This window comes from Merops nubicus, unplaced genomic scaffold, assembly GCF_000691845.1.
Source record: "Merops nubicus isolate BGI_N331 unplaced genomic scaffold, ASM69184v1 scaffold39796, whole genome shotgun sequence".
NCBI lineage: Eukaryota > Metazoa > Chordata > Aves > Coraciiformes > Meropidae > Merops > Merops nubicus.
Window position 1 is genome coordinate 5,959 of NW_008615074.1, and position 17,743 is coordinate 23,701.

Here is a 17,743-nt window from a genome sequence, read left to right on the forward strand (position 1 = left end):
ACTTTTAACCTATTGTGCACCCGTGTTACAACAATTTCATTTGCACTTTGTTTTTCTCAGTTTGCTTATCAGAATGTTACATCAAATGTTATCAAAACCCTTAAAAAGCCATATGTTATCTACAGCTTTCCCTTGAGCTCCATTTTTTCCTTGAGCTTTCCCTAGAGGTTGTCATCTCTCAGCAAGGGAAATTAGCCTGTTTTGACATTATTTGTCTTAAACATTCTTAACCATTATTATTTGTATAATTTCATTACCCTGCAAAGTACATGAAAATGAATTGTTTAATAATTTGTTCTATTTTTTTGGATGCTCAGGTTTTTGCAATATTTTACTGCATAAAATTTCTTTTATACATTTTGCATAACAACTTTTGTCCAAGGATAACCTTAGAAAGTGCAAATCCATTTGCACTGTGAAATAAGGCTTTGAAACAGAACTTGTCCGTGCTAGTCCTAGTTCTGCAATACTTGCAATGATCAGATAAGTCTCTAACTGACTCTCTCTCACTGACTCATTTTGCTTCTCACTACTTATTTTCCTCTCAGTTATATTTTGAAGATTAATGAATATTTATAGACTGCTCTGATTGAAAACTGCACATGAAAAATGCAACAGAAGTTGGAAATATCACATTTACCAATACTTATTATTTTTTAAAAAGGAAGATATATTGCAATCAATATCCATGGAGAATTATGAGCTATAAAAATAGAGTGAGGACTTTAAAGGTCCTACAGGAAATTGTGTCTGGTACAGCTAAACTGAAGGTGAAAACAGCTGAGCACCCTGACAAAGAAAGCCTTGCAACTGCACAAGATACAGTTTTGTTGTTAATGCCTAGCATTGAAGTGTATGCAGGATAAAGTATTGGTATTGTGGAAGGATGATGAAATCCTTTTCAACCTGCAAGTAATTAAAGATGAGATTCACTATCATCAGTTACATACATAATTTTAAGGCAGCAGGCTCAGATAACCTATACTACAGACCTCTAACAGAACTGTCAAGAGAGGTAACATTTCTAGTAATTCCTGGTATTTCAGTGAATTTCAGAAGATGGATAGTATTGTGCCAATGTTTAAGGAAAAAAAATTAAATAAACAGGGCAAGCAGGATGACCCAGCTAGTTGTGTTATGGTTAATGTGACACCAGTCCCAGGTAGCACAGGACAACGCTGATAGTTAGCCAGGTCATAAATAAGTCAATATTTGGCAATAATTTTTATTTTTATAAACATTGTCGTGTTGATAAATCAAATTTAATTTGTTGATAAGGGTTGTATGTCTGTTTCCTAGAGATTAGTGTAGGAACATATTTCACAACGTATTTCACAAAGCATTTGATCTACCATTGTGACATTTTGATAAGGATCTTAGTCCAGCCTAGTGTCACTAAATACAGAGACATTTCTCTTGTCTGGGTCAGTGTGGGTCCAGAAGCAGGGCAGGTGCTTTTGAGCTGTGATGCATAGCAGGCACTTGGTAGCATCAGCTGCGCATGTCTGCAATCATCAGGAACTTGTAACTTTCTTTTCCTTGGTTCACCTTCACAGTGTATTGCTGTAGTTTTTTTTAGTGATTTGCATTATTTTTACTTTTGCTTTATCCTAGCCTTTCTGGAAATGTAAAATCACCACTGACATCAATGTGTCGCACTTCTGAGCGACACAGAGATTTTCTAAGATGTAAATTACTGTGAGTATAAAGCAGCTAGGCAGAGCAAACAGTGGCTTAGGAAAGCTGGTATATTCATGTGAAGCTTTTGTAATACAACCAAGTTCAAAGCAATAAGTCTTAGAGCTAAGATCCACAGTTCACACCTCTGGGACCAAGGAGCTGTATAATGGAAAAGAGCAACGCCAAGAAAAGATGAGGAATTGTAACACATGGGCACTGGGGACATGCAAATAATGAGAACAATGCTCTTGTAGACACGGGCAGTGCAATTAGGGAGACATGTGCAGAGAGGCAGGGACACGGTGCTCTCTCTGTAGGTCACTCTTAACACTGCCGTGGAGCATGGCTTTGATTTGTACAATTTAGGGAGGATATTCTTGACTAGAGGAGGTACAGAGAAGAACTGTAAGTATGATTTAAGGAGAGAGGGAATGTCCTATAATGATGTATGTAAATTAAATAGAACTAAGAGCTAATTGCTAAGAAGCACTTTGATCCAGCGTATGCGCTGCTACGTAGAAAAGCAATGCTGATTACTGAAGAACTGTGTAATACAACATACTTCAGCAAAAAACAGTGGTTGAAAGCTGAAACAAAAAATGTTAAGTTAGGGATAACCTTTAACACAAATGAAACAAATTATCAGGTGCATTGGACAATGCTCCATTATTTTGGGTTTTAAATCAAGACTGAAAGTCTTTCTGGATAATAACTTGTATTTGAATAAAATATATCTGGATCGATGAAAGAATGACCAAGAAGTATGGGACAATTTCTGTGCTAGGGACAACTGGGTAGTTCTTGAATATTTGGCTTAGAAAAGAGATGACTCAGAGAAAATATGGTAGCTCTGCAAAATTATTTGGGTCACAAAAGAGTTAAATGATTTTGCTCAGGGTACATCATGATTCAGTAGGAAAGTTATGAAGAGGAAATATATGGTTTTGGTCCCTTAGGTGCTCTAGGATCCAGTGCTGTCCAAGAGCATGCAGTAACCAGTCTCATGGGTCATCCTGAAACTAAGCATGGAAGAATTGTTTGTTGAGAGTTGTTTCAAGAGTAACTTAGCTGGAGCAAAGAGAATAAAGTGGAGTTGGAAGAAAAAGAACAGAGGCACTGGCAGGAACAATTGTGCTATACTTAATAAAAGTGATGAAGGAAATCTTAGGCCATAGAGATACAAAAAAAAGTTGGTGTTATGGCAGTGAGAGGGCATAATTAATTCTTGAATTTTGAGCACGGCAAAATAAAAAAGCAGGAAAACTTCTGCTTGGATTCAGATGCAATAAAGAAGGGCAGGAAAGAACAGAGTTAGTGAAACAGAGGGAAACAGGACTGTCAGAGCTTTACAGAAGACTGGATTCTTTTTCTTTCTTTTCAAACAGTAAAACTGACAGATTGAGTTAGCATGAAATACAGATGTGGCAAAGTATCATTCAAAAAACAATTCAATGCTGGTAGGAGTTAGTCCATTGTTAATATACTGAGAAGTTGGTTGGAAGCAGAGCGTGACCTAATGGGTTTAGCATTACTGTTGCAGCTGTATGAAGCCTTTCCAATACACAAACAGACCAGTGAAGAAAGCGTGCTCATTTTTTAAGATTCTCCTAGTTTAACAGGATGGGCCAACTTATTGTTTCAACTGTGGGCCACATCCTTAAATGCTGTAAGGTGCCTACCTCCATAGCAAGCACTGAGATGATGCTGATTTTCACAGTTTGATAATCTGATCCCCCAAATTAAATCCTTCTCATGGTTTCCCTGGCGATGCTGCTATGAAAGGCTGTACAGAATGGCACAGACCTGTCCACTCTACAGCAGTGTCAGAGGAAGTATAGATGCATAATTGAAAGCAAGATTTCATTCATCCTTACCTGATGAGTCCCTCTGAGACTGGTGCAGATTCTGTTTTTACTTCAACTGTAAAAGTGAGAAGCAGAATTACTGATGGGAGAAACTTGATTGGGGCCCTCCTTGACACTTCCATGTGTCAGAGATCATTCTGTTTGGAATCATTCAGTGGCATTAATTGCACTCAAAATTATTCATCAAATTCATATTGTAGGAGACTTTTGTACTGCTGTTGTTTAAGGTAAAAGCCCAGACCATGCATACTGTATACTGGCAATATATGGATCCAGGGATTTGTCTAATACAACACAATCCCTTATTTTGCAAGAATGTTTTTGAGATATAAACCAAATACATTTTCAGTAGCCAGGTTCACTGACCTATTTCTGCCTGCAGCATTTCTTCTTCATCTAAGCAGAGCCAGGCACCCAGGAACTCGTGACAGGAGTGCTGTGTGCCTATGCTAATGAAGGGTTTGGCTTGAAGATTTGGTGTGTTACTGGCATGGTGTTCCAGAGGTGTCTAGTTCTCACTGTTCCACCTTAAGTCAGCAGGAGCCTTTCCTCTTTGAAAGTCAACCCCTAGATGTTACCTTCAGGCTTCTGGCTCTTCAGTCCAAGTCACAAGATTACACCTGTGCTAACCTGTCTGGGAGCTTTGTGATGCAGATGCAAAAACATCAGAGAAGGATTAATGTAAGCAGCTATTGATTTATTATGTTCTAGGAAGTAAGGGATACAGCAGGCTGGCGTGATGCCCTTAGCCCAGCCTCCACGACCATTTCACTTGTCCTCACATACGTCCACCAGTGTTTATCTTGTCTGTTCCCCTTCCTCTCCCTTTTCTTTCTCAAATTTCAGGAGTTTCTTTTGGCAGGCATGCTCCTCGCTGCTGCTGCTGCTGCTGGAGCTTTCCTCTGAGCTCTCGGAGAGGAGATATTTGATTGCCATCGTGTCCTTCTTGTTCATTTGCAAGCAGACGCAGGAAGATTTGCTTACTTTAAATGAGTCCCCCCACATGTTCTGGCACATGTCTGTCCCATTTGCGTACATCTGTGTGTCAAATAAGAAATGCAACAATTACATTTAAAACTAATTGAGTTAAAATCAGTTTGTACCTAATTAGAGAATCATAGAATTGTTCTGGTTGGAAGAGACCTTCAAGATCATCAAGTTCAACTGTTAAGTTGATGAACATTTACCAATTTTTAAAAACTGGTACTAGATTATAAAAAAGCAGTCTGCAGTCATTCACTGTCTTGCTGTGTGTCATGCTTCATCAGTTCTAAGGTACCTTAAAATGTTCTCTAGTCTTACAGCTGGCAAAATTGATTTGCCTGTTGTGAGAGCAAGTGATTACACAAAGTGCAAAGTGATCAACAGCCAACCCTTTGTTTCCACTCGGGGCTGACAGCTCAGGTAGCCTTCCGGGGTTGACAGTCCAAAGCTATGTGTGAGAGGCTGTAAAACCTTTAGCATGTCAGGACACTCTGACGTGTTGGAATATGGGTAGTGCTGAAAGCACCAGACAGTGCTTTGAATAGGGGAATCTTTGTATATACAGGCTAGAGACAGCTGAGTGGAGTCACAGCTCTGTGGGACCTCACTGTGCCTGCTGCAATGTACCATGCAGGTACAATGTACCATGCATGTCATGACCAGGCAGGACCTCACCGAAGAGAAGGGACAAAACTTAGAACTGCTTGAAGAAAATAAGTGTTCCTCAAGCTTCCAAAGTGCTGTGTCTGGTGGTGCAATGGCCTTTCTGGCTCAAGAAATTGTAAACTGCAGCTTCTTATACTCTCTTCAGGTGAATTTGTCCTGTTCTTGTTACCATATTGTTTTTTAAGACCTGTGTCACAGGATGTGTACAACCACACAACGAAGGTATTTCTTGTTTGCCAAGCACACATTATGGCAACCTTCTGTATGCCCAGCTTGAGTTTGCCTGAAAACCATGAACTTTGGAGTTACCACATCCAGCCACAAAGTAGGCAGGATATACACTTCATCTTATCTGCATTTCTCTCATGTGTTTGTGGTTGAAGTTCATTCTGTTTCTGTAAAGGAAGCTTTAGGTACTCCCAGAAGCAAAGCTAAGAATGAAGTTAGGGGTGGGATTGATGGCAGGAGTAGAAGGCTTGGGAATTAAGGAGTGGGAGTGAGCAAGGCAGCAGGACTGCTGGGCTCCACTGCTGACTGATTCACCTTGACCATGCCACCAGCATCTCTCTGAAAGAAGCTGTGTTTCATCTTTAATAGTACAAGTAGTCCTTGCACATGACACTGATTCCTTAATCCTACAGTGTTTCTTTTAGTGCTGTAATTTTTGGATAGTGTGCTTGTTAATGTCCTTGGTAAACTCATATAAAGATCTGACACTGTGGATCTTGGAGAAGGTGCCCTGTCTTTGTGGTTGGGAGATTTTTGCATTGAAGCTGCTCTGGGTGAAAAAAAAAAAAATTATTAAGTCTGTGATGTGGAAGTGAGACTAGGCATCTGTAGTCCTGCAGATTCTTCTGCTCCACCTATTTTCCACAACAAGTTCTTATAATGAGATGTCTCCCTGTCTCCCCACATACAAAACTAGGTTGACCTATACTATGCAGGAAGGCAGATGAGAAGAAACCATAATCATCACTCTTGCCTTAACAGTCTATCCTTTGTGAATAATACAAAGTCAGTTTCAAATATCCCCAAAGACTATAAAACAGCTTTTCAGTTCACACCATCCCTAGCCAGGGCTCACTCCATGGATGCTGCAGTTTCTGGAGGAATATGGAGGCTGGCTAGTGCACTAGGAGCAATATAGGGTCAGAAACAGAAAGGTTGTTGCATCTGCTTCTCTTCTGGTGTTCTCAGAGCAGGCAGATCTTGCTGTTTCTTTCCCACTATTCCTGTGCTTTTTAAGCAATATTAGATATTCTTTTCCAGCTCCTGTACAGTTCCTGGATTTCTACCTGCTTTTAGCTAATAATTCCAGAACGTATTAAAAGCTGTCATGTGGCTTTTCTTAGGTCTGTATGCAAGAGACTTGGCTACATCTTATTGCTGCATCCCCCCACTGATTCTGTAATGTATTCATGCTCTTCTACTTGCTAAACTGATAATTTTAATTTGACATTGCTACTAGCTCTGCTTGAAGATCAGAGCATTGCCAGAATGCTGAGCAAAGAAACAGTGCACACAGCCCATTTACCAAACATGTGTCTAAATTACTGCAAAGGATTCTGATTCTTCAGCTTCTTGGAAAATGTTCCAGCTTGTGCATTAACATTGCTTGGGGAGCACTCAACTGGGAGAACAGTGACAAAATGTGCCTCATTTTAGCCAGGCTAAAACTGGCTATGATCCACTGTGCATGCTTAATAGTCAGCATTTCTTCCATATTCAGTACTTGTTCTAAATAATCCTTTACAAGCACTTGCATATGTCAAAGGTAGGGCTGCTGATTGCTCCTCTGCATGAGCTGAAGGCATCAAAAGGAAGTAAGCGTCTGTCCACAGTGCTCTGGCCCTGGAGAACCCTTTGTGCTTCTGTGTCACAGTAACTTTCCTTTCCATTAGTTGAGTACAAACCAAGCGTGTCTAGTGTTTGTCTATCATGTAATTGTCATATGGGAAATTTGTTTTTTTAATTTCTCTGAAGAAACTTCATCTTCATTCTTACTTACCATGCAAGCTTATTTTTAGTGACAAACATGGGCAGCTTAGGGTGTGGTTTCATTTAGTTTAGGAAGAGCTGCGCCTGGCTTCAAGTGATAAGACCTTTGGATTTGCTGCATGTTTTTCCCTGCAGATGCTGTATTTTCTCTAAGAAATAAGTATAGGGGTATTCAAGGTTAACAACTCCTACCTCTGGATCAAGGATAGTTTGAACAGAGATGGGCGATTATTTACAGAGATTATAACTTCATTTTGCACTCATCTGGAACTACTGATGATTTAGCACATCTGGGAAACTAACTGTAAGTTTCTGCAGCCCGTTTGTTTTTTGGCCACCTTCCCGAGCCCGCTGATTAGTGTCACTTTTACAAGCAGACAGCAATCCTGTGCTAACTAGACTGTGCCTTCCAGGAGTCATTTCAGCAACTGATAGAAGTGGAAGTACATGCACTTGAATCGAATTCAAAGAAATGAATCTGGGATCTCTGCAATCCTGACTACCAGTCCCTAAGCACTACACTTAAGTTTCATTCAGTTCTGCTATTTGGACAGCTTTTGTGGACTTAGTGAAGTTAAGCTGTAAAAATATTTAAATAAGTGTAGCGATTTTGAGCTGTAATATATTGCCCTGACTCTAAACTTACCCGAGTCACTAGAAAAAAATCCTACTTTACTCTTGAAAGGTCTGCAGATCAGGCTGCAGGAACCTTGTTCCTCTAAGTCTTGTCTGTTCTCATTTTATGAGCAAAAGTTAATCCTAACTATTAGTTATCCCAACCATTGAAGCTTCTCAGAAAGGTGGGATGAGCTCTCAGAAAGCTTGTCAATGCTGCTCTTTAACCATCAGAGTTATATAGAACAAAGTTAGCTCTGCCTAGCCATTGGCAGACACAACAGAGAATATGCATTAGAGATATGACAGGTCTATGAAGAACAAAAGGAAGAGACTTAGAAGAATGTCAGAACATAGGGATTTGGATGATGGAGAAGGACTTGAACATAACAAGGTAGAATAGAGGGAAGGGCCAAGATGCCCAATGCACAAGAAAACCTTAAAAATTCCTTAGTGATTTGGGAACTTAGACATCCCAATTTAAAAAGATGAGTATGTAAAGCCCCACATTACATAAGGAACCTTATAAAATGTATCTCAGTGTCTCTGTTGTATGAATAAAGTTCATTTATCTTTTACTTACTCAGCCCCACTGTGGTTAAAATACCAGTGCTGCTTGAATTTTTACTTTTGTTTCACAAGTGGTATGCATAGTGATTAATTAAATATCTATACACTTAGAGTAAGCAATCTACATAAATATAAATGCTTTCAAATTTATATACTTTAAAAGTCTGATGTAGATATGGCTTGAAACTGCTTCAGTAAAAATAGGTAATTCATCTGTTGCATTTTATACCCACATATTCAGTGAAAAAAAAAAGAACTCATAATGCCGTTTTTTCTGCTCTAGTCAGTCAGGTTTTCTTACCTCACTGTATGGAATACATTTATTCTTACAGCGGTTTTCTCCACTTTCATCCCACTCCCAGTCCGTCAGCCAGTTATAAACACATACAGAATCATCTTTGCAGGCTTCATACCTTCAATAGAGATTAGTGTGGAAGATACAGTTATTTCTCTCACTTTTTTTTCAGTGGACTCAGGTTCAATTAAAAAAGTCTACTTGGGCTATGCCAGTAATGTGGCATGGTTGTACAGGGCAGCTTAGCAACTGATCTTCAAGAAATGTGCACGTCACCTTAGCTTGACACGTACATAATTCTCAGCTGGCCAGGAAGACCTAAGTCCCAGTAAAACTAAACAGCTCTCCCACTACATTTTATATCTGCAGCCCTAAGTAGAAAGCTCATGTTCTGAGGGGCAGCACTCACTCATGCAGTGTTTTCTGCTTGGTTACGTTTGCTGATATTCCTGAGTGGAGGAAATACTGTGAGGGAGGGAGTTTCATGAATGCTGATGTTCAATATCGTGAGAGAGCCCAGGTGAGCTACGAGTGAACTGTCACTTGAGGAACATGTGAGGAAAGTTTGTTTTTATGAAGTAATAGGAAAAGAAGAACAATATTTCCTGGGCAGGGGGTTCTAAGTATTTTCCAGCCTGATGTGTTCCCACACGAGGGTTGCTTCATGGCCTCTCAGACAGTGCTGCTGGCACATGGGTGGGGACAGGGTAGGGGAAACAGAACTGCTTCTTCTTTTCAAATTATGAATATGTATTTCAGATTTATATGGAACGAGGGCATTCATGCTATGCATCTGGTTTCCTTGAGAATCTGGTGTTTATATTTTTGTTCACTCTTATCTATTGAATTGTCAGATGAAATGTTTCCTAATTATGATTACTGCCTGACTCCGTGGTTTGTTATATAAGCAGGTAGCAAGGCACATCACCCTATTCTTATGAGTTTTTCTTTATCTCAGTGGAAGTAATTATGAAGCTAAATTTAAGAAAAATTATTACTTGCGAGAAGTCTGATTTCTGCTGTCCAGAAACCCTGTCAATCATTAATTAAAACCTGTGAGAAAGATGAACAGAAATACTTAGAAGATCATCCCTGAACATACTAGTGCCCTGTGCACAACGGGCAGGATATTTTTATTTTAAAGTCTTTTCCCCCTTTTTATAATTAGCTGTTTCTTTTTTAAAGGGCACAGGGCCCTTTCACAGGTGGATCAGAAAATAGCTTGTACATTGGGATCTTTTAAAAGCAACAGTTTTAGGACTGGTGGGAGCAAGGAATCTTGAGACAATAGGAAGAAAAGGAAGGGCCCAAGCTAGTCAGATGAATTTCTTCTAAATGAAGTCACTGCTCATTCAGAATCCTCTGCACATTTCTGGCCACAAAGACATGCCGTATGCAGCAGGCACACTCACGGCACGCAGAGAAAGTAGGTCACATCACTCGCAATGCTACAGCACGCTAAGGGGGCTCCAGTGAATAGAACATGAAAAAATGCTGCTTTAAATCACCAGAAAGAGTGGGAATTCTGTCCAGGCTCTTTTCTAGCCTCAGGCCTTAAGCAGGGTGAGGGAATGGGGTTGACATTGGCATTAGACAGGCACACTGAGTAGCATGCACGGTAGTGGGTCATCATTCCATTTCTGATTCAGGCCAGGCATCTGTGACGCCAACAGGGGCAAGAGATCATTGTTCAGTATTTGTTTAGAGTAGAGCCTGCTCTCTGCCAGGAGACTCAGTGCTGGAAAAGGGTCAGGTTTCCTGTGCAGCAGCTCAGTCACACGCCCCGATACTTTCCAACAACAAAAGTTAAAAATATTATTTATTTACCTGGAGGCTCTGGCAATGCTCAGGGGACACTGAGAGTTTTGCTATGTCATATTGGCCCACCACGTACACTTTTGGTATGAATCCCGTATGTACCAAGACTGCCTTAAACTAGTTCATAGATGCAAACTAAACTCTCAGGGTATATTTTCTTCCATCTTCACACTTTTGCTGGATATAGCAGTTCCGTGATGACTTTGTGTGCTACTTATTTTGGGATACATTTATTTTAGATATTGGTATTCTATTGCTTTGCCTGTTAGACCTATTCTAAAGCTCACTGGCATTTCCAAATGCTTTCAAATTTTGGTAATATTTGATTCTGAGCTTTGAGGTTCTGAGCTTTGAAGCAAATTCAAGGTCTCAGATTTTCTCTTCAAGAAGGAATCTGGATTCAGTTTAGAAGAAAACCAAAATTTTAGGAAGGAAGACTGCACATGACAAATGTGTTCCTGAGGCACATTGTGTTTCCTAACACAGAAATAAAAAAAAAAAATAAATGACTGGAGGAAATTCTAGGGAAGCTAAGAAATACACAAGCCCTTCTCACTATCTTCCTTTACAAATCCAGCCTATGCTTGTTTTCATCTCTGGCACAAAGCAATGGAGACATATTTAAAGACAAAACCTACCAAAATACTATGCTGCATACATGACTTCACCCTTGGAGAGAAGATGGGAGTGAAAATGGATCCATGTGTCAATAATATCCAAGTTGTGTAACCACTAGGGAAAGTGCCATACAGAGCAGTGCCAGAGAACCTGACCATGTGCTACTGTGCGTTCTGTATTTTCTGTGCTTCCAAAAAAAGCTCTTTTATAACATATTTAGAAGTATTAAAACAGTTTTCCGTGATTTTCTGAGCAGCCTAAGGGATTCAGACATTCACAGCTCATTATTTTTAAGGGACACTAGCAGTTCTAATCCTGCAGTGTGAACACAGCCCGTGCTGTTTGTGCTGTGCTTCACACCAATTTAACCACATAGAAAAGTTACTGTAGTTACTAGGCACAACGTTAATATGGGTTAATGACTGAGATTTATATGTCCCATGGTGACATTATTTAAGATCCAATATGTCAAAACAGGGAGGGAGGAGGCAATATATACTGGATATAGACCACTGAAAAAAATCTCAGTACCCCACCTAGATATAATTTTCCTACCCCAAGACTAAGGACAGACAGGTGCTGGGTTGTCCCACTACATGTCTTGCACTCAAAAAATAATTCCCTGATGCTGTATTTTGGGGAACAAAATGAAATGCTATTATGCTTACTCATTGCTAATAATATTTTTAGCTGCAAAATTATTTTTTTTGGCTGCAAATTTCTCTGACATACAGGCTTTTAGAAATTATTTTAGAGAGGGATGATGGAAGGGAAAAGAAAAGGCCAAGTGTGAAAAATCAAGGAGGTAAGCTGATTTATTAAATGAATTAACTGAAAATATACAGGGAGGGGCTGCTGTCATGATTTTGTAGTGTGTTCTGCACTATATGATTGGTGAGGCACTGGAACAGGTTGCCCAGAAAAGTTGTGGATGTGTTCAAGGCCAGGCTGGATGGGGCTTTGAGCAACCTGGTCTAGTGGAGGCTGCCCACAGAGGGGAGTTGGAGCTAGATCATCTTTGTGGTCCCTTCCAACCCAAACAATTCTGTGATTCTGTGATTTTGCACATATAAAAGAAACGTTTCATATCATAATCAAGTATTTAGATTTGAAATGCTAATTCACAGGCATGGACTTTTCAAAGGGTGCATAGTGCCCTCACTGCTGTTAGTGCCTGTCAGTTTGGTGAGACCACCTCTGTCACGTCAAGCAGTTCTGATGCTACTGCACTGTGTCCTTGTGGAGGGCAGGGCAGTGCTGCCCCTCAGTCACTAAATTCTGACCGAGTTTAGTGACTTCATCCTGCAAGTAGCCTGTGTCATTATTATTTTGGGGGTAGTAGCTTAACAGAAGAAAAAGTAGAGATGGCAAACTAGAAATGAAGAGGAAGAACAAGAGGAAAGGCATAAAGGTGATGCAATGCCATCGAGTATTAGTGCCACCTGATTGGGGGATCTGTGCTTCATCCACCCATGGTCCTTGACACCCTAGTAACAGAGCCATATTAAAGCTAAATAAAAATATTTTAATCAAAGGCTCAACCTACCAGTTATCACAGAAGCTTTGACACAGTGGAACAGATTGAATAGCAGCAGTGTAGTTGGGATGGATCCAGTGAGCAGCATGTGGAGAACACCGGTAAAAGCACTCAATTTTCTTCATGAAATCTTCACAGCTGTGGTGGGTGAGAAAAGCCACAAATAAGCCTGTTTCTTAGCATCAAGTTTTCTAGGCCTGCTTTGATGTGGATGTGATGCTACAGATTAGGAGAAAAACACAGAAAAAGCATCCTTTGGCCCTCTTAGTGTTTAGGTTCCAAACTCATTCCTTTGGCATTGTGTACAGACTCTGGTGGTGCAATTACCAGAGCCAGCTAAAGAGCCGCACGAATGTTTCCATGCATATTTCAGCCCTATTTGTGTAAGCTTTTTGTAAACTTTTGAGGCCTTGAGTTTTCCTGGCAAGAACGATTCCAGGCAATAATAAAATGTACTTTAAAACTATAGTACAAAACTTCTATGCTGTAGCCTCATGGTTTCACTAATCTTTAGGTTTTCCCACAGCCCAGCTGAAGTTGCTTAAAACGCATGCTGTTGCTGCTCTTCTGGGAGAGGCAGGCAATAGCTGTTGCTTTTGTGCATCTGTTTTTGCTTAATTGTTTTGCACTTTCATTCTTTTATTTGTATAACTTGCCATGTTTCACAGCTCTAACATCTAACGGGATACTAAAAAAATTAATTATGAAGACATTCTTCATGGTTACAAAACCCACAGGACTACAAGAATTTTTACTCTGAATATTCAGAAGTTTCATTTCTGGGCTCTTGGGCATTTTGTTTGCAAGATTTAATAATCTAGTTGACCTGCTTTCTAAACAAAGGAAGAATCCTGGTCTGTATTGACTAAGGGTAACACTTACTGGTATGTGATGGTTGCTTTGGAAAGCTGCAGAGGCGGGGTGTTGTTCTTACCTGCTGGATTTGTGGCTGCTTTGCAGTGCTAGATCTGGCTCTATACAGAGAGCAAACATAACCCTTTCTTGGTAAATAAGGCAAAAAAACCCTTCTGCACAAATAGCATATGCTTAGGAATTCATGGGCTTTTGTGATGGGAGAAGAACAGTCAGATGTTGGTTGGGTATAAGGAAAAGATGATGGGAACTAGGCTGGGTGGCATCATCTCTAGGGCGACTTAGGGACCGTCCATCCGCAGCTCCAGGGGGTGTTACCATTAGCTGCGTGGCTGCTGCAGCACAGATCTACTGAACCAGCACACAGAGAACATTAAAGCTGACTTACGATTTACTGAGCTGCCCACATCTGTTCCAGTAGCTGTTGTTTACTTTAATTACTGGGGAACGAGCCAATTGCTCTGTGAAGTCTGCGTAGCAACAGGAAGCTGTTGGGAACGAAACAGAGAGCTTGCAATAAGGCTTTTCTTTACTACTATATTTGGAAGACTCAAAATGTAAGATGAATCTGGTTTGGTCCATAGCATGATAAAGTCTCTCAGTACTAAGCAGAAGATACACTCAAGCTCTAACATTTTTTGTTTTGGAAGTAGCGGTGTTAATGCCAAGTGAGGTAGACTGGCATCAACTGTGCTTTGTCAAGGTGTGCCCAGTGAACTCCAAGAATTTTACTAGTATTTTGGAAATTGTTATATTCTGAGAGATACTAACTTTGAAAGCTACCAAACATAAAAAGAGGGTTGAAGAAATGTAATAAATTCTGTACTTTGCTCACTATAGAATTTTGATTTTTACCTTTCTCATTTGGTGTATGCTGCAATTAATTAATTTTTATACTTAGTCATGATAAACCAAATTCATCTTTGCTGTGAACTTTTTTTAAGAAGATGGAGCTCTAAGAAAAGTCAACTGCATCATAATTTTTAAAAGAAAATAAATGGAGTCAATGAGAGTTTTGCAGCTGACTTTGTTATGAACCAGAATCTTTCTGTTGGTTTGCATGCCAGTGAAGGAAGCTTTTCAAGTGCAAGGTATACTGTATTTTATATATTTTTTTGAGAAATTCAGGGAAATGCCAGAACAATTACTGTGTACAAAGCCGTGCTTCTAGACTATATTTGGCAAACATTAAACCACTCTTACATTTAGAGTACAGAGTGCACTCATGCATATTTGGTTCAGGACTTGGGTTCAGTTTGTGGGTATCCCCTTCCAGACATCCATATCTTTGGCAGGTAGATGATGTTACGACAGCAAAGAGGGCGACAGCAAACCTCAGCATCGCTGTTCAGCTTTTTCTCCTGTATGGAGAGAAGTCTTTATTTATGTCCTCTATGTCTAGAAGAAGCCATAACATTAAAAGGAAACACTGCTTTAAAAAAGCTACATGTATAACCAAATAAAATATGCTCAGCAAAGATGCACACATAAATAAATACTAAGACACACATTCTCCCTTTCTCTTTGATTATATCTGAACATTTATATCTCTCTACATATTTCTGAGGTTTGGTGGCAAGTAGTAGTAGTGGTCAGCACCTGAACTGGATAAATTATACTGGTAACTTGCCTTTGTTGAGGGTACGCTAATTTATACTTAAAAATCTGATCTGTCTCTTTTGTAGAGTTTGGTCAAAAATGCAAGCTAAAAGCATTTTGTCTGTGAGACTAAAATTTCTGTAAACACAGACTACATATTAGTGAGCTATATAGATAAATCTAGAACCTCTTATATGGATCAATGCATAATTCTTTATATATGTTATTAATTTAACCCTTCATTCTTTAAATATTCCTGTTAATTTTTTGGAATAATTTTGCTTGTATAAGGACTGCAGCTCCTCTATGTACCTAGACTTTTAGATATAAAGAACATGTTACAGAAGAAGAAAACTCACTCCAATTTCTCAGTAGTTTCTCACCTCTTTTGCTGTCCTCTTGGGTGATGCTTCTCTCTGAAACAGGAACATGTAAATTGCTTTTCTCATTTTCCCCTTTATATACACACCATCTGGCATCAGTGCTCCAGAACTCATTTGCCCTAGAAGAGTTCCTTGACCCTTTGGAATGCTAACATAGATTTATTTCAAAAGCAGATGCAATGACCTGCACATAATGCCCTTTTCTTGCTTGCAAACGTCGAGATGATAAAGAGGAAAGTACAAACCTTGGTTAGAATTAGAAAAAACAGTAGCTTTCCAATATACCATATACCCCTCTGTCTGATTATCAATTATTCCTTGTGTTAGTAATGATTAGATTCATTTCTACAACAGTTTCATGGGGCTTTTATCGCCAATTAAGACTCTGCTGAATTCAAGACATTAAAAACAATGCTTCATATTTTAACCTGACTGGCTTAATTTTGATTATAGATATGATGGCTTGCCTTGGCTTACACAGTAATTTTACTGCAGTGTCTGGAAGAGAATCCATGTGTCCCAATTCCCAGGTCTTTGCTCTTTCTTCACAAGATCCATTTAAACCCTGCTGCTGTTCACTCATATTGCTTTACCTGCTTCATAGGTAGTCTGCAACCACTGTCACAAGCACTACAAGAAACTGCTGCTTGTACCATTGATAGTGTTTCCTGATTGGATTCCATTGTGAGATCTGCTTTCTGCAAAGAGGATTCTGCATCTGAACGTGAACTGTCGCACAAGGTAGACATGGTGATTACAAAGAGTTGCACTTACTTTCACAGGCCACAGTTTGCGGAGTACTGTGAAGGGCAGCACTGCTCAGTACCGTGCAATTATTTTGATCCATAAGGAAAGCAGCATCTGTTGGGTTTGAAGATAATACTCTGAGGCCATTATTTACAAACCCTTTTGCTGGAAAAAACATTGTCACAGCAGAAGTGTGGTATGAATCTCATTGAGCAAACTCACTGAGCATGACAATAAAACTCTCTCTATAAGCTATAAGCACTGATTCCTATCCTAACTCTAATAAATGCCTCGAGGCAGAAGTCTTGCTGGCCTGAAAAGAGCCATTTCCAGATCAGTGGAAACTGATTTTTATGTTCCAGAATAAATTTAATTAGGACAAGTTTAAAAAATCAATTTAATTAAGGCAAGTTTAAAAAGGCATAAAATAACTATAGGAGAAACTGAAGTAAATCTAATGCCTTATGACCCATGCCTTCACCTCACGTGGCTTGATTGAGTGTTGGCTGAAATTCATGGAGCTCTTTGCTGATTTGTAATGTAAAGGATTTGTGCATGCTGCTCAGCACTTGGATCTGTGTATTCATACAAAAGAAAGGCCACTGTGTAACACTCACTTTTGACACTGTGATGAGTGGCTGGGTTAGCCAGCCCAGTAACAAGCACACAAATAGTGTATGTTCTGTGCCTTACTGCTTGGTTTGCATCAAATATATGCACACTTGTAAAGGTGTAAGCGTGCCAGGAGGTTTCTTGTAATGCGTTGACATACAAATTATATTAATCTATAGGAAACTGGGATCTCTTTCAGGCTTGGAGTACGAGCCAAATGGGACCACTTGCTGGGAGATTAAGCAGAATTTCTAGCAGCAGGAAGGAAAATGGTCATATGTTTGTGATTTCTCAGACTTGGCTTTGGTTAGTGATACACGTAAGCAGGCTAAGGCTAAGGAGCTTTTAGAGATCTCATCTTTATGTCCTCATCACCTGAGAAGTGAATCTTGATTCTTTTTTCTTAAAGTATTTTCTGAGTAGTTATTTTGTTTGATATCTTATACTAAGAAATTTGTTAAAGGAGGTTTCTTACTCCTTCGCATACTTGAATGAGTCATTTATCTTTATGTTTTAAAATGAAACTTATTTTCAAGTACTCAGTGACATTCCTGTACATTTAAAACTCCTACTGCCATTTGATTTTAACTTTAATGTCAGTGCCCTATCACTGCTAGTCATCTTTTCAAGAGCTAGAGGTAAAGCACGCCTGATTTTCTGCGAAAGAGTAAAAGCATGTGTGATGTTCAGATAATGCCACAGACAGCAATTCAGGCACCACAACATTAAATTATTGTTATTACTATCTGATCATCTAATTGATACTGGCCTATGATGCTTGTAGAAGTGTGCATTTATTCCAAAACACTGCTATACTAGAGCTCAGGAGCTATCCAGCTGAGCAACTGCCTTCTGGTAAGAGCAATTAGCAGAAAATTAGGGA

At 39.5% G+C, this 17,743-nt stretch overlaps 1 protein-coding gene across 1 annotated transcript; it reads right to left on the reverse strand.

The window, feature by feature from the left end:
* Positions 1-4,221: 4,221 nt before the first annotated feature.
* Positions 4,222-15,546, reverse strand: LOC103774981 (riboflavin-binding protein). Its single transcript, XM_008942423.1, has 6 exons — positions 15,502-15,546; positions 14,723-14,880; positions 13,908-14,007; positions 12,656-12,784; positions 8,680-8,791; positions 4,222-4,583 (listed from the first exon to the last, which is right to left on the reverse strand). Exons 2-6 carry the CDS (start codon positions 14,859-14,861, stop codon positions 4,344-4,346), a joined length of 720 nt encoding a protein of 239 aa, XP_008940671.1. The 5' UTR covers positions 14,862-14,880; positions 15,502-15,546; the 3' UTR covers positions 4,222-4,343.
* Between the last annotated feature and the right edge of the window lie 2,197 nt (positions 15,547-17,743).

Coding starts and splice junctions, on each gene's coding strand:
- LOC103774981 (XM_008942423.1), bottom strand. CDS start 14,861: ATGCTGAGGTTTGCTGTCGCCCTCTTTGCTGTCGTAACATCATCTACC. Junction 12,785..13,907: donor TGTGGGCAGCTCAGTAAATC/GTAAGTCAGCTT, acceptor CACCCACCACAG/CTGTGAAGATTTCATGAAGA. Junction 4,584..8,679: donor AATGTATTCCATACAGTGAG/GTAAGAAAACCT, acceptor TTTGACACACAG/ATGTACGCAAATGGGACAGA.